Source organism: Drosophila simulans, chromosome 3R (assembly GCF_016746395.2).
Source record: "Drosophila simulans strain w501 chromosome 3R, Prin_Dsim_3.1, whole genome shotgun sequence".
In the NCBI taxonomy this organism is placed as follows: Eukaryota; Metazoa; Arthropoda; class Insecta; order Diptera; family Drosophilidae; genus Drosophila; species Drosophila simulans.
In genome coordinates, this window is record NC_052523.2 from 3564821 (window position 1) to 3577672 (window position 12852).

Genomic DNA, 12852 nt, shown 5'->3' on the forward strand with positions numbered 1-12852 from the left:
GTGCTTTGGGCTCTGGCCCTCGGCGGGGGAATCTCCGGCTGCCGCTCCTTTTGGGCGGCCATATTGGTCGGGTTCTGTGTGCTTCGCTTTAGTCGGGCGACTATTGCATGCACCTAGGCACGAAAAACTAGCCGAAAGCAGTTCGAACCGAATCTCAGTAGCCTGCTCTTGGAGTGGTTGTTGTTTACTTTGGTTTATGGTCGGCCAGTTTCCGTGTGCATCGCCGTTTTTAGTCTAATCGATGATACGTTTTAAGTAGGTCTGCCGAAACTGGATTTGCGTCTAATGTGTTTTGGCCATACACATTCACTTGGTCAACAAGTCGGCGATGGCAGCAGGCCCTCAATTTCGAGTTTTATCCAGATTGCTCATTACTCATAATTTCAGCACCAATACAAGCAGACAGCACAGTTAATGTGATTCTCGTATGCATGCAGATGTGTGTGTGTGAGAGCCGGCAATCGCCCTAGGGAAGCAAAAACAACAAGTACAGTGGAAAGGGAACACGGCAATCAGTCGCTGTTATTGCCTTTCTGCACTGAGAGAAAATGCTGGTATGATGCGGTTTTAGGAGTCATTTTTTGCCAACGAATTTGTTTGCGTTATTAGGCATTTTATCTATCTCTCTCTGGTGTTTTGGTCATCTAAATAAAATGTTAGATATCCCATTGATTCATCATTTAAATAAATGTAGATACCATCATATTTTGCACTGTGCACTGCGGTGGTAGTGTTCTTTGGCCAGGTGGAAAGCGTTCAACTGTGGGAATCGGAATCGCTTGTGAGCCTTCTAATCTAGAGATCTTTGACTCGCTGCGGTCATTCACATTGCTTTGTTTTCCCGTGCCCCAACAAAATTGCCAGTGTGTGTGGCCTGTGTTTGTTGTTGTCGCCAAAAGCCACCCCAAATGGGATACACCCCGGGCGGGAGTTGGGCGGCATGTGCCTCCCCCAGCGGATGACGCATCATTACAAATGCTTCTTCACCGCACTTGCCTCAGATGTCATCGCCTGGGAGGCGACCTCTTTTCCGCCATAAGCGAGGCATAAATAGATGGAAAACACTGCCAAGATACGGCGAAAGACTTATAAATATGAATGGGATGCTTTGCAAAAAGTCATTACGAAACTAGCTTTTGTCATTTGCATCTTGGATACGAGGAAGTGTGTTTTATAAATGATAATATGTAAAGCATACTATATTCATATGTACATATGAACCACTATCTATTAACTTAATTAGTTGCTTAATTGACCAGTCTGACTATTGGCACTTATCATCAACAACAGACTTTATTGTTTGAACCGTGGTCAATGGCCAATGCCCAAACGCACTTTTCGAGCCCACTGTGCGAACGCTTGACACAAAAACGGAGAAATGAACAATGGCAAAAACAACAACGAAAGTGCGACAGCCACAAAACGCGCAATTACAGTTAACGGCAAAGTTAAAAAGTTGAAGTCAGCGCAGCCAGAAAAATAGATGAGTTTCTATCTATGTGTGTGGAGAAACCGCCGAGAAGGTGGCAGAAGGGCAGAACAAATAGGTCTCTCGTTTTCACTCCACTTCGCCCAGAGTTGCCAATGGGGCGATGTCGGATGACGGGCGTCACATCCGCAAGTGGCGTGACTGAATTTGTAGTCTAGGGTACTCGTATTTCCGACCGCATCTGATTCACTTTTCATTGTTATGCATTGCAGCCACTGAAACCACAACCAGCAGCGACAAAATGACATCCACCGAGCTGAAAATCGGCCTGACCACCAGCGCCCGTCCCTCCAGCCGAGTGCTGAAGCCCCCAGGCGGCGGACACACCAATATCTTCTCGGAGCCCGACGTGGCCGTTCCCGCCCCGCGTGCCAAGTACAACCAACAGAACTCCTCAAACCTCAACGCCTGCATGGGCTCCACGGACCCCAACAAGGTGGTGGAGAAAATTCGCGAAGAGGTCTCCACCCAGAAGGAGGAGGCCAAGTCCGCCCCACCCAGCCAGCCCAAGGAGCCGGCGAACAAACCGGCGGCCACGAATGGAGAGGCACGCGGCCGAGTGCCACCCGGCGGATTCTCGTCGGGCGGATTCTGGTAGAGGGAGTGTGCCCGGAAGCAGAAGCAGCTGCGAAGCATTTAATGACTCACCATCACATCCTCAGACCGACATAAGAATCATAAAACTATAAATATACATAACTCGCTTATAACATACGTATACACCTATATTTAGAGGCGCATTACCTATATTAACCTGCTGATCAGCCGAAGAGGAAGGGAAACTGATGATACTTTGCCAAGCAGCACTCCAAGTCGTTCTTCCTTTCGTCCTTTCATTTTCATGTCCCACATTTGTTCTATTGTCTAAGTAAAAGGTTTAACATGTCTAACGAAATTGTTGAAATTAAGTAACTCGTGATTCCGCCCCACAAATACGGATGATATGGATTGACTTTGCTAAAATCTACCACCTACTAAGCACCTACTAATTTAGCATTTGTACTTAAAGTGTCCAATCGAATCTTCTTATAGTCTGTACAATTTGTCCAAACGAATACCAATATAACCATCGATGTATTACTCCAAATAAAACATTTAATTGTATGTTATGGCTCTTTTATTTTTGCTTGGTTGGTGGAGATTCTTCGGAGTCCGCCGCCGCCTTAAACAATACTCCTAGCCTATTGAGTCAGTAAAGACAATTCGATTTGGTCACGAAATTAATTCTAGTATTTATTACAATTCAGTTTAAAATGACAAGGTCCATCAATTTATCGTCGAGCTTGATAAAGCGCATTTCTAAATATAATAAATACAGCATCAAATGTATTTCAGTTATCTCAACATCCGCCGCATTGGCAAAACTAACAATTAATGGATAAATGCGCAAGTGATTGATTTATTTGATGTCCATGCTTTCAAATATCTGCTCCTGGGCGCGGCGTTGTCGAGATGCGATTGCATTTATGTACCATGCGGGCGGGTGTCCATATGGTAGGCTTAAAACTATAGATTGGGCTGCTCTTCTCTTCGTGTTAGACTAATTCAGACTATTGACTACTTAGATCTTCATGTCGTTGATGTACGAGTCCAGTTCAGCGTCCAGCTCCTCGGCAGTGGGCGGAGCCTTGCGCTCCCGCCGCTGGCCGCCTGCCGCCGGCTTGCCACCGACCGGACGTTTGAAGCCGCGACGCGCCGGGCCACCAGCTTGGCCACCTAAAAAACAGTTCGGAATGGTAGTGTAAGGATTGGAGCAAGGATGTATAGTCAGGGACCGTATCATAGTCATTATAGCTTCCAATTCAGAAAAGTAAGCTTTCAGATGTGGAACTGACTTCTTTAATTAGTTTAACCAACTAACATTGTATTGAATCGAAACAAAAGTTTGAATAATTACATAGACAGTAATCAAAACAACATAAAGAACACATAAAGTCAAGTAACTAAATTTGAAAGTTAATCAATTATTCGAAATCGAAATAAATAGGCATTTAGAAATCTTTGTGGGAGTGCATAGATCCAAAATTGTTTTGAAATGGTTTTAAATGAACGATGTTTAAGGTAAAAATAAACGAAAATGGGCATTATTCACGGTCCCTGCTGTAACATTTGGATACGCACCACCACGCTTGAATGGAGTTGGTGCAGGACCACCCACGCGACGCTTGACATCGGTGGCGGTTACGGGACGGGTCAGCACGGCCACGTCTGAGACGGCCAGCTGAATGGTCATAGGGCGTCCGTCCAAAGGCACGCCGTGGTATTGCTTAATGGCCTTCAAGGCGTCGGCGCGGCGTTCGAAAATCACGTCAGCGGTGCCTGCAAAGAAAAGCGAATAAATAAGTTACATTGCAATAGTTTTAATAGTAAAGTTATACACGAATTTAAATTAAAATAGTTTACAAAGTTAGGCATAAATCAAAATATCAATTTAAGCCGATTTATATTACTTGGAATGTTACTGAACCTTTTCGCCGCCATTTTATGAACAGCATCTACCGAAATGGTTCACCTAACGACAGGTAGCTGGACTTACCCAACGAGCGACCGGAGCGATCGTAGTGCACTGCCGCCTTCTTTATCGGCCCAAAGTCGTTGAAGAGCTCCTTGATGTCCGTGTTGGATACGCCGTAGTCCAGGTTACCGACGATGAGGCGAGTGGGTCCGGATCCTCCTCCGGCGGCACCCCTCTTCGGTCCGTCGTACATATCGTGCTTCCAAGCGCTGTTCACATCGCCCTAGAGGTGGGGGTAGTATTAGGTAGAAGGTAGATGGGTATGTCTTCGAACGCTGCGCGTATCAACTATATGTATGTGGCGGGAGTAGCCGTTGCAGTAGCAGTTGCATCGTATCCTAGCCCCAAGAGGACAGCCATATTGAGCGGAGACACTAGAAATGCTTGTTAACTGGGTGGGGTTCACGTGGAAAACGTGAGGCGTGAGGGAAAATAAGTTAAGACACAGGTGTCGTCTGTTTGTTACTCTGTAAAAACGGGGTTAAAGGAACTTGAACTTGAGGCTCGGCTCGGGCTCGAAGAGTTGTTCCGTCCGTTGGAAGGCGCATGGTAGCCATTTTGATTTTGGTTTAGATTCTGAGTATGCTCCGCTTCCAAGCACTGTTGTGCGGATCATGGGCCGCAAGACACTTGCTTTGGTAGTGCTCTGTCCTGGTGAACTGAGCACGGGGATGGTCTGCTCCGGCTGCTCCGTTTGGCCATTGAAACGCAATGAATTACCCGTGGGAACTTGGCCTTCTGAACGGCTCCGGCGGCCACTCCTCCTCGCGGGCCCTTGAGCACGCTTCCTGGCTTCCTGGGCGAGCCGCCAGCATTGGCTCCGCCGCGGCGGGCTCCACCGGCAAAACGCTGCTGGCCGCCCGGTTTACGGGCGCCACCTGGTCCGCCGCGGGCGGCTTGCGGCTTTTTTTGCGAGCGAGTGGACTTGATGATGTCGTCGAGGCTCATTTCAATTTTGTCCACCATCTTGCTTATTGCGTGCTGTATTCACTACTTGGAGATCGTTTGAAGTCAAGGGAAAGATTTGGTCTCTGCTTGCTACTGAAGGGACGTGTTAGAAGCGTATTTTTTTTATTTGAGGGGAGCGCGTGGAATTTCACAAAACTCTGCAAAAACGACGCACAAAGATCTACACAATCGCCATATTGGTTCAGAGGAAAAAAGTGTTGAGTAACGGTGTGCGTCAAGATAACGTCGACGACGAATTGGCAACGAAAATGGAACGGCGAAATAGGGTAAAATAAACCAATATAATATTATAATATTAAATTAATATAAAATTATTCTAATTCGTATTTACGAAACGGGGAATATCCTCTTTTGAAATGTTTATAAATGTTGTTATTAAAATGATATGATTTTGGAGAATTATTCGGAATCAAAGTAGCATCTCAAATTTTAAAAGAAAATTAAATTTTTAATTTTGAAGAAAATTTAGTAAGAAACATAAATTATAAATTTGACCTTTTCCAAATTTTTCTTATAAACAACTTAATCTTAATCTAATCCGAATTTCGAAAATAGAGACACAAATCTCTTGATTGGGGTACAGCCTAATTATACCCATTACTAGTAAAGTAAAAGAGTATACTAGATTCGTTGAAAAGTATGTAAGTGTATATATTCTTAATCAGGATCTATCAGGATCTCTTTTGTTTTTATTTTAAATACAACCATAAGCGTTTATACATTTTTTTAACAACAGTTACGCAGAATTGGCCCACAGTGCCCGCGAGCTTCAGTATTTTAACATAATTATTTAAACGCAAACGCCTTGGTCACACTACAACTTTAGTACTTGAAAAAAAAAAACGAACAAAACGATAAAAAAACATTCCTACCATCGAATTAAAGTATTTTAACTGCCGTTGAATAATGTTTATTGTGGCGGTAACTGGCGGCATCGCCACAGGGAAAAGTACCATCAGCAAAGTGTTCGAACGCCAGGGCATTCCAGTCATCGACGCCGACAAAATCGCCAGGGAGAGTGAGTTCAAAAAGTGGAGCACATCCGCTTTGTGCTTCGTAATTAACGACCATTTCCGCTAATTGTCTGTACTCAATCGCCTAGTTGTGGAACCAGGTCAGCCGTGCTGGCGGCAGATTCGGGAAGTCTTCGGAGATGAGGTCCTCCTGCCCAGCAAGGAGATCAACCGCGCTGTTCTGGGGAAGATGATCTTCGAGGACAAGGAGCTGCGCGGCAAGCTGAACAAGATCACCCATCCGACCATCCATCGCAAGATCTTTTGGCAGGTGTGCAAGCTGCTGGTCACGGGGCACGCGTGGATCGTCCTCGACCTGCCACTGCTCTTTGAGACGGGTGTGCTGATGGACTTCATACACAAGATCGTCTGTGTAACCTGGTAGGTTAATAGCTCTCGAATGCTAGGGCTCGAAGTGTAGCTGGTTTTAACCGCATCTCGCCCTTTTGCAGCGACTCGGACAAGCAGCTGGAGCGATTAATAGCCCGCAATGAGCTCTCGGAGTCGGAGGCGCGGCATCGCGTCGATTCGCAAATGCCGCTGGACAAGAAGTGCGAGAAGTCTCACTTCGTCATTGACAATAACGGGAGCGTGGAGGAGGCGGAGAGCTCGGCCATGAGCATTTACAACCTGATGCGCGACTCCAAGCAGCACTGGCTGAACCGCATCAGCTTCCTGGGGCTGTTCCTAATCGTTGGCTTTACAATATATATGCTGCTGAAGGTGTTCAACCGGTTGCCCGAGTCCTGGCAGATGTAGTCCGTGTCTGTACGTGCCATACGAGGCCACTTTACGTGTTAATGCAAATGATACCAAACCAATTATACAATTTAAACGCTTGTTAGTGAAATATATTGTGGAAACGTGACAGCCGCCTTTAATTAACAGTCTGAACAAACCTACATTAGTGTCGCGCTCACAAGGTAGAAGCCTAACAGACGATAAACGGAAGTGCATTGAGATTGGATGCAGGGACAGATGATCGGGGATTTCTCTAATATGCATATCGCTGACGCCAATTGGTCGAAGGTTCCTCAAGCAGCTCCGCCGTCTGCTGGCAGTAGTCAACGAAAGTCTGCACTCCATATTTGGTCACCGCTTTTGTTACATTGTGGTTCAGTTGTATGGGATCCTGTACGACCATCGGTTTTTTCAGCTGGATCGAGCAGTCAGGGTTCTCCGACACATATGCTGAATACCTACATAACATCACATATTTTAGGAGCTTAAAATTAAGCATGTTCCATCTGTAAAATGAATATGCTCACCTAGCATGCAGCATCCTCTCAATCTTCGGGATTTCAACATTAGCCTGACCGATATATGGGCAGACCACGAAATGCTCGTAGTCAAATTTGGCGTAAAACGCAAAGAAGTTTCGAAGGAAGCTCTTGATGACGGGAACGGTCGCCTGCAATTGCTGCAATCGCAGTTCGCTAAACGATTTTTGTGCAAAGTTGACAACCCACGCTGAAAGGAGACGACTTACTTGGTGATTGCCCCAAGAAACCGACGATGTACTTACGACCCACGAGCACGGCCTGATTAGCTGCATCCTCTATCTGCAGCACGGCGATTGGGGGCAGCAGGGCCTGGAGCTGCAGGAAGTAAATCACCATCAGTGTAATGCTGTACGTCGATATTTGTTCAGTCAGCTTGCAGCGCTCCAGCCAGTTCTTTACATATATGCACATATATTGAGCTGCAAGGGAGCGAATGCAAAGAAATAACATGGACTTTGTCCGGCAGAAGCTGCTTACTCAGTGGCTGCGACTCGAATATGTATTTGAGCAGATTTGTATTGCAGAAGCCCATGCTGTTCAGGCAAATGTCGCACTCTATGCCGGTTGGTAAGTGGCACGTCTTGATAATGGGCACGCGCGCCTGTTCGATGAACTGTTCAAGAAAGTACAATGGTAAAAACGGACGTATTGCTATAGACACTGCTCACATTAATAAGGCGCCAGTCCTCGCTGACGCAGAAGAACTTCTTCATAGCCCGCAGCTTGGCGACGGTAGCGTTGGAAGCTCGATGCTCGAACGTGTGAAATGTGTTGCCTGCCAATTCAGAAGCCGGGTGAAATTGGGCGGAACTGAGTTCAGTACTAACTCGACCTACCGATGTCGACGAAGAGGTCCAGGTCCGAGGATCTATTCCCAATGCCTGTGATGCGGGACCCGAACTTGTAGACTCGCAGTGGTTGCTTGGGAAAGCCCGGCGACAAAAGCTTGCTCAGGTCCTGTTCGATAACGTCGTACTCGGGAATCACCTTTAACTTGTCCGCTATCGGGTATTTGTCCTTGAACACATTCGTGATCTCTCCCACAATCATTGCCCTGGCCTCTGCAATGAACAAATTATTTATAAGAGATCGCTGGCTCCAAAGGAAGCGTATCAATTATAGTAATCTTATGTAGTTAGACCACAATTTTTACAATGCAGTTCTGCATAAGCAAATGAAATGAAATGGGGACCTACTCTTGGGTAGCCGTACTGTTATATGCTGACGAGCCTTCACCTGGGCCTGCTTTTTCTCCTGTTTCGTCTGATGCGTCGTATGCGGCTGGACTGGCTGATTGTTGGGATTGGGGTTTGGATGCTGCTCCCAAAGGTGGGCCGAAGCTTTCGCGACGTTGGTGCCCACTATGCGGTTGCAGCAGGCACTACAGCTGAATGTTCGCTTTATTGTCTGCAGTTCCTGGGGCTGGACGAAGGCCACGCCCTCACCCGGTGCGGCCATCTCCTGAGGCAAAACGTATTTGGGATTCCTGTCCATGTAGCTCTCGATGCCCACCATAATACGCTCCAGCAGGTTGGCCAAGTGCGGGTCCATCTCCGGCGGCATCGTCATATTGTTCATTGTGTTTAGGGTCTGCAGAAAGAAGTTTGCCTCCATGGTAAGCGGATTCAACTGCACGATCAGCGGGCTTTAGTCCAAAAATTCGAATGCTACGTACTCGTACTCACGTAAAGAATTTTGTTTGGCGTCATCTCGGCCATCGTCTTCTCTTTCTGTGCCTTTTTTGCCGGAGCGGCTTTGTTGGGCGCGCGGACGGTCTCCTTTGGTGGGGCGGTGGAGTCCGGAAGCTGAAAGATGAACCGAATGCGTGAGCTTCTCTGCAACTCGAAAGTTTGCCGCCTTTGTTCGACTGCTAGTAACTGTTGATTTGAAAATTCGAATCGAAGCGGCTGAATTTTGTAGGGTGGCCAACTACACCAAAGTTCGCCGGCGAGTGTTAGTGTGAGTGCGGGTGTACGTGTGCTTATAAGCGACACAATGGCACCGCGATGTACATATGTTTGTAGAAATGTGTGCATTTGTCGTCCGGATCACCGGCTCCATATAATAAATCATATAACAGGGCTCAGGGATTTACGGGTAGAAGTTCCCGCCACTTAAACGCCACTTGTGAAATCGCCATCGACGGTCAACTTTTACTCACACTGGTCTTCCGCCGACGGACCGTCTCAAAGTACTGCCTTTCAGCGTTGGAAAACATCGCTTTTTTCGTCCAAAAGGAGTCCCCAGGTTCGATCCGCATGGTGTTGTGACTGAGGTCCTTTCCTTTCAAATTATTACGGCTGTTAACTTGGGGGCGTTAAGTTGGAAACACGTAAATTGCAGACAGCGATTAGAGTGACCATGAGTAGGAGTTCAAAATCTGCCGACATCATTTCCTTAAAACTTGCTTTCTTTTTTTACATTTCAATTAAATATAACTCCTATTTGAATAAAAAAAAAAATATTAAGATGTTAAGATATTAAATACATCTTTTGATTCAAAGGGAAAAGGGAAGTTATGGAGTTCATTAATTTGCTGTTGCAAATCTAGAAGGAGTCAGAAGTATAATGATTTACTAAACCCTATTGAATCGGTAACGATACTAATTTATTTTAATGTAACTTTTATGAAACATGGCCCTAAAATATGATTAATGCAGGCCCACTTTGGCAACCGGTTATGCCTACCGGTTGGACTAGCAAAGATTCGCGCCCTGATTCGAGTCCTAACTAGTGCAAAAAATTACCGCAGCCAATTTTGGAGTGACCAAGTGCCATTGCCTCTCCCACGCCAGTTATCGGTTTTGCGGCGTTTAAGTCGACAGCTTGCCGTCTCTAGCTCCGGCGCCTATATAAAGCAGCCCGCTTCCGAAATTTCATATTCGTTTTACGTTTGTCAAGCCTCATAGCCGGCAGTTCGAACGTATACGCTCTCTGAGTCAGACCTCGAAATCGTAGCTCTACACAATTCTGTGAATTTTCCTTGTCGCGTGTGAAACACTTCCAATAAAAACTCAATATGGTGAGTACTAAAAAAAAAATCTAGTGAAATAATTTCGAAAATAAATTTGTGGGGGCAAAATTCAATGGGCAAAAACTCGACGCGGCTTTTTCTCAAAATGGCGGCCGGCCTGCGTTTTTTCTTCAAAAGTGATGACGTCATGCCGATTTTTTTTTTTGTTCGCAATGAGAAATGGCTCTTAAAATCTAGATAAAAAAGAATTTCAATTATTGCTATGCTGCCGAAACGCTTCTGCGATTAAATCATTAATCTATAAAATTCTATTGCGGTTTCCATGATAATTCGACGCATAACTGTAGATTTCGGATAGAATTAAAGAGAAAATAGCGAGAGAGTAAATTTCCGGCGTCGGCAAAGTAGAGCAAAAAAAAATCTGTATACCATATAGCTATCTCTCTCACTCGCACGCAGTGCCGGCTCAAGTTGGGCGCGGTTTTGCAATTATCGATTTTCTTGGGGCGTGGAACTAATCATCCGTTTTCCCTACCTCCTCCTCCACAGCGTGAATGTATCTCTATCCATGTTGGCCAGGCTGGTGTCCAGATTGGAAACGCCTGCTGGGAGCTTTACTGCTTGGAGCACGGCATCCAGCCCGATGGCCAGATGCCGTCTGACAAGACCGTGGGCGGAGGCGATGACTCGTTCAACACCTTCTTCAGCGAGACTGGAGCTGGCAAGCACGTGCCCCGCGCCGTGTTCGTGGATCTGGAGCCCACTGTGGTCGACGAGGTCCGTACCGGAACCTACCGTCAGCTGTTCCACCCCGAGCAACTGATCACCGGTAAGGAGGATGCGGCCAACAACTACGCTCGTGGCCACTACACCATCGGCAAGGAGATCGTCGATCTGGTTCTGGACAGGATCCGCAAGCTGGCCGATCAGTGCACCGGTCTGCAGGGCTTCCTCATCTTCCACTCGTTCGGTGGAGGTACCGGCTCTGGCTTCACCTCGCTGCTGATGGAGCGTCTCTCCGTGGACTACGGCAAGAAGTCCAAGCTGGAGTTCGCCATCTACCCAGCCCCCCAGGTGTCCACTGCCGTGGTCGAGCCCTACAACTCCATCCTCACCACCCACACCACCCTGGAGCATTCCGACTGCGCCTTCATGGTCGACAACGAGGCTATCTACGACATCTGCCGCCGTAACCTGGACATTGAGCGGCCCACGTACACCAACCTGAACCGTCTGATTGGCCAGATCGTGTCCTCGATTACCGCCTCTCTGCGATTCGATGGTGCCCTTAACGTGGATCTGACTGAGTTCCAGACCAACTTGGTGCCCTACCCACGTATTCACTTCCCTCTGGTGACCTACGCCCCCGTCATCTCTGCCGAGAAGGCCTACCACGAGCAGCTGTCGGTGGCCGAGATCACCAACGCCTGCTTCGAGCCGGCCAACCAGATGGTCAAGTGCGATCCCCGTCACGGCAAGTACATGGCCTGCTGCATGCTGTACCGCGGTGATGTTGTGCCCAAGGACGTCAACGCCGCTATTGCTACCATCAAGACCAAGCGCACCATTCAATTCGTCGACTGGTGCCCCACTGGCTTCAAGGTTGGCATCAACTACCAGCCACCCACCGTAGTGCCTGGAGGAGATTTGGCCAAGGTGCAGCGTGCCGTGTGCATGTTGTCCAACACCACGGCCATCGCCGAGGCCTGGGCCCGTCTGGACCACAAGTTCGATCTGATGTACGCCAAGCGTGCCTTCGTCCACTGGTACGTCGGTGAGGGTATGGAGGAGGGAGAGTTCTCCGAGGCCCGTGAGGATTTGGCTGCCCTCGAGAAGGACTACGAGGAGGTCGGCATGGACTCCGGTGACGGCGAGGGAGAGGGTGCTGAGGAGTACTAAGCGTCGCGCCACTCCAACGCTCGATGGGAGCGTCATTGGTGGGCGGGGAAACCGTCGAAATCAGTGTTTACGCTTCCAATCGCAACAAAAAATTCACTACAACACTGAAAAGCATACGAAAACGAGAAACCATAAAGTATTTTATCCACAAAGACACGTTTAGCAGAAAAGCCAAGCTAACTCGGCGATAAGTTGTGTACACAAGAATAAAATCGGCCAGATTCAGTGTTGTCAGCAAAAAGAAAACCCCTCTTTGTTTTTCTTTGCCTTTTCCTCTCCCAGCGATCGTTCGTTTCATGGTGAAAGAACGGGGTCATTGCACGGAGTTTTGACTGCGGGAAAGCAGAGCTGCCGTTCACTTCGTCTATAATTAGCGCTTTCTATTTTCCCCGATTCGGGCCGCTGCTGCGCTTTTCCGCCTGCTGCTTGTGGCAAGTGTAGCAGGCTGTACATGCAGTGTGGCATGCACTTGGCTTTCCACCGCTGGTATCGATTCTCTGGGGCGATGAGTCATTCCATTCGGGGCCACAGCATAATCGCTGCCAGCTCAGCGAAATGGTGACTTCATTTCTTAACTGCCGTCAAGCATGCGAGTGTACGTACATACATATGTATGTACATATTTATGTGACTATGGTGGAGGTCGAAATAATAGCAACCAACGCAAAACAAATGTGTCAGTCCTTTTTACAGAAACGATTCTTCTATTT

At 47.4% G+C, this 12852-nt stretch overlaps 5 protein-coding genes across 6 annotated transcripts; 3 read left to right on the plus strand and 2 right to left on the minus strand.

Annotated features, from left to right (window-relative positions):
- Nucleotides 1–1701: 1701 nt before the first annotated feature.
- Nucleotides 1702–2593, plus strand: LOC27206457. The gene has a single exon (XM_016176231.2). The coding sequence runs from the start codon at nucleotides 1731–1733 to the stop codon at nucleotides 2085–2087; it is 357 nt and encodes a 118-aa protein (XP_016033524.1). The 5' UTR covers nucleotides 1702–1730; the 3' UTR covers nucleotides 2088–2593.
- Nucleotides 2594–2696: 103 nt separating this feature from the next.
- On the minus strand, nucleotides 2697–5176 carry LOC6727034 (THO complex subunit 4-A). Of its 2 annotated transcripts, none has more exons than XM_039294582.2 (4): nucleotides 4725–5175; nucleotides 4026–4227; nucleotides 3611–3808; nucleotides 2697–3205 (listed from the first exon to the last, which is right to left on the minus strand). In XM_039294582.2, exons 1-4 carry the CDS (start codon nucleotides 4968–4970, stop codon nucleotides 3051–3053), a joined length of 801 nt encoding a protein of 266 aa, XP_039150516.1. In that variant the 5' UTR covers nucleotides 4971–5175; the 3' UTR covers nucleotides 2697–3050. The 2 variants fall into 2 exon arrangements, with proteins under 2 accessions (XP_039150516.1, XP_016033525.1); XM_016175861.3 differs by lacking the exon at nucleotides 2697–3205 and adding an exon at nucleotides 3311–3488 and having other exon boundaries at nucleotides 4725–5176.
- Nucleotides 5177–5765: 589 nt separating this feature from the next.
- Nucleotides 5766–6854, plus strand: LOC6727035 (dephospho-CoA kinase). The gene is made up of 3 exons (XM_002102397.4): nucleotides 5766–5991; nucleotides 6076–6367; nucleotides 6439–6854. Exons 1-3 carry the CDS (start codon nucleotides 5880–5882, stop codon nucleotides 6743–6745), a joined length of 711 nt encoding a protein of 236 aa, XP_002102433.1. The 5' UTR covers nucleotides 5766–5879; the 3' UTR covers nucleotides 6746–6854.
- Nucleotides 6837–9657, minus strand: LOC6727036 (terminal uridylyltransferase Tailor). Its single transcript, XM_016175860.3, has 9 exons — nucleotides 9431–9657; nucleotides 8955–9074; nucleotides 8466–8898; nucleotides 8106–8330; nucleotides 7938–8044; nucleotides 7747–7882; nucleotides 7512–7688; nucleotides 7255–7456; nucleotides 6837–7185 (listed from the first exon to the last, which is right to left on the minus strand). The coding sequence occupies exons 1-9, from the start codon at nucleotides 9527–9529 to the stop codon at nucleotides 6981–6983; spliced, it is 1704 nt and encodes a 567-aa protein (XP_016033527.1). The 5' UTR covers nucleotides 9530–9657; the 3' UTR covers nucleotides 6837–6980.
- Nucleotides 9658–10130: 473 nt separating this feature from the next.
- Nucleotides 10131–12388, plus strand: LOC6727037 (tubulin alpha-1 chain). Its single transcript, XM_002102399.4, has 2 exons — nucleotides 10131–10291; nucleotides 10793–12388. The coding sequence occupies exons 1-2, from the start codon at nucleotides 10289–10291 to the stop codon at nucleotides 12140–12142; spliced, it is 1353 nt and encodes a 450-aa protein (XP_002102435.1). The 5' UTR covers nucleotides 10131–10288; the 3' UTR covers nucleotides 12143–12388.
- The last annotated feature ends 464 nt before the right edge of the window (nucleotides 12389–12852 follow it).

What these genes read in the sequence shown, in the direction of transcription:
- LOC27206457 (XM_016176231.2), top strand. Translation starts at nt 1,731, where the DNA reads ATGACATCCACCGAGCTGAAAATCGGCCTGACCACCAGCGCCCGTCCC.
- LOC6727034 (XM_039294582.2), bottom strand. Translation starts at nt 4,970, where the DNA reads ATGGTGGACAAAATTGAAATGAGCCTCGACGACATCATCAAGTCCACT. An exon ending in AGAAGGCCAAGTTCCCACGG is followed by an intron (nt 4,228 to 4,724) that starts GTAATTCATTGC and finishes CCCCACCTCTAG; the next exon opens with GGCGATGTGAACAGCGCTTG. An exon ending in AACTCCATTCAAGCGTGGTG is followed by an intron (nt 3,206 to 3,610) that starts GTGCGTATCCAA and finishes ACTGTTTTTTAG; the next exon opens with GTGGCCAAGCTGGTGGCCCG.
- LOC6727035 (XM_002102397.4), top strand. Translation starts at nt 5,880, where the DNA reads ATGTTTATTGTGGCGGTAACTGGCGGCATCGCCACAGGGAAAAGTACC. An exon ending in CGACAAAATCGCCAGGGAGA is followed by an intron (nt 5,992 to 6,075) that starts GTGAGTTCAAAA and finishes TCAATCGCCTAG; the next exon opens with TTGTGGAACCAGGTCAGCCG. An exon ending in AAGATCGTCTGTGTAACCTG is followed by an intron (nt 6,368 to 6,438) that starts GTAGGTTAATAG and finishes GCCCTTTTGCAG; the next exon opens with CGACTCGGACAAGCAGCTGG.
- LOC6727036 (XM_016175860.3), bottom strand. Translation starts at nt 9,529, where the DNA reads ATGCGGATCGAACCTGGGGACTCCTTTTGGACGAAAAAAGCGATGTTT. An exon ending in GGACCTCTTCGTCGACATCG is followed by an intron (nt 8,045 to 8,105) that starts GTAGGTCGAGTT and finishes CTGAATTGGCAG; the next exon opens with GCAACACATTTCACACGTTC. An exon ending in GAGAGGATGCTGCATGCTAG is followed by an intron (nt 7,186 to 7,254) that starts GTGAGCATATTC and finishes GATGTTATGTAG; the next exon opens with GTATTCAGCATATGTGTCGG.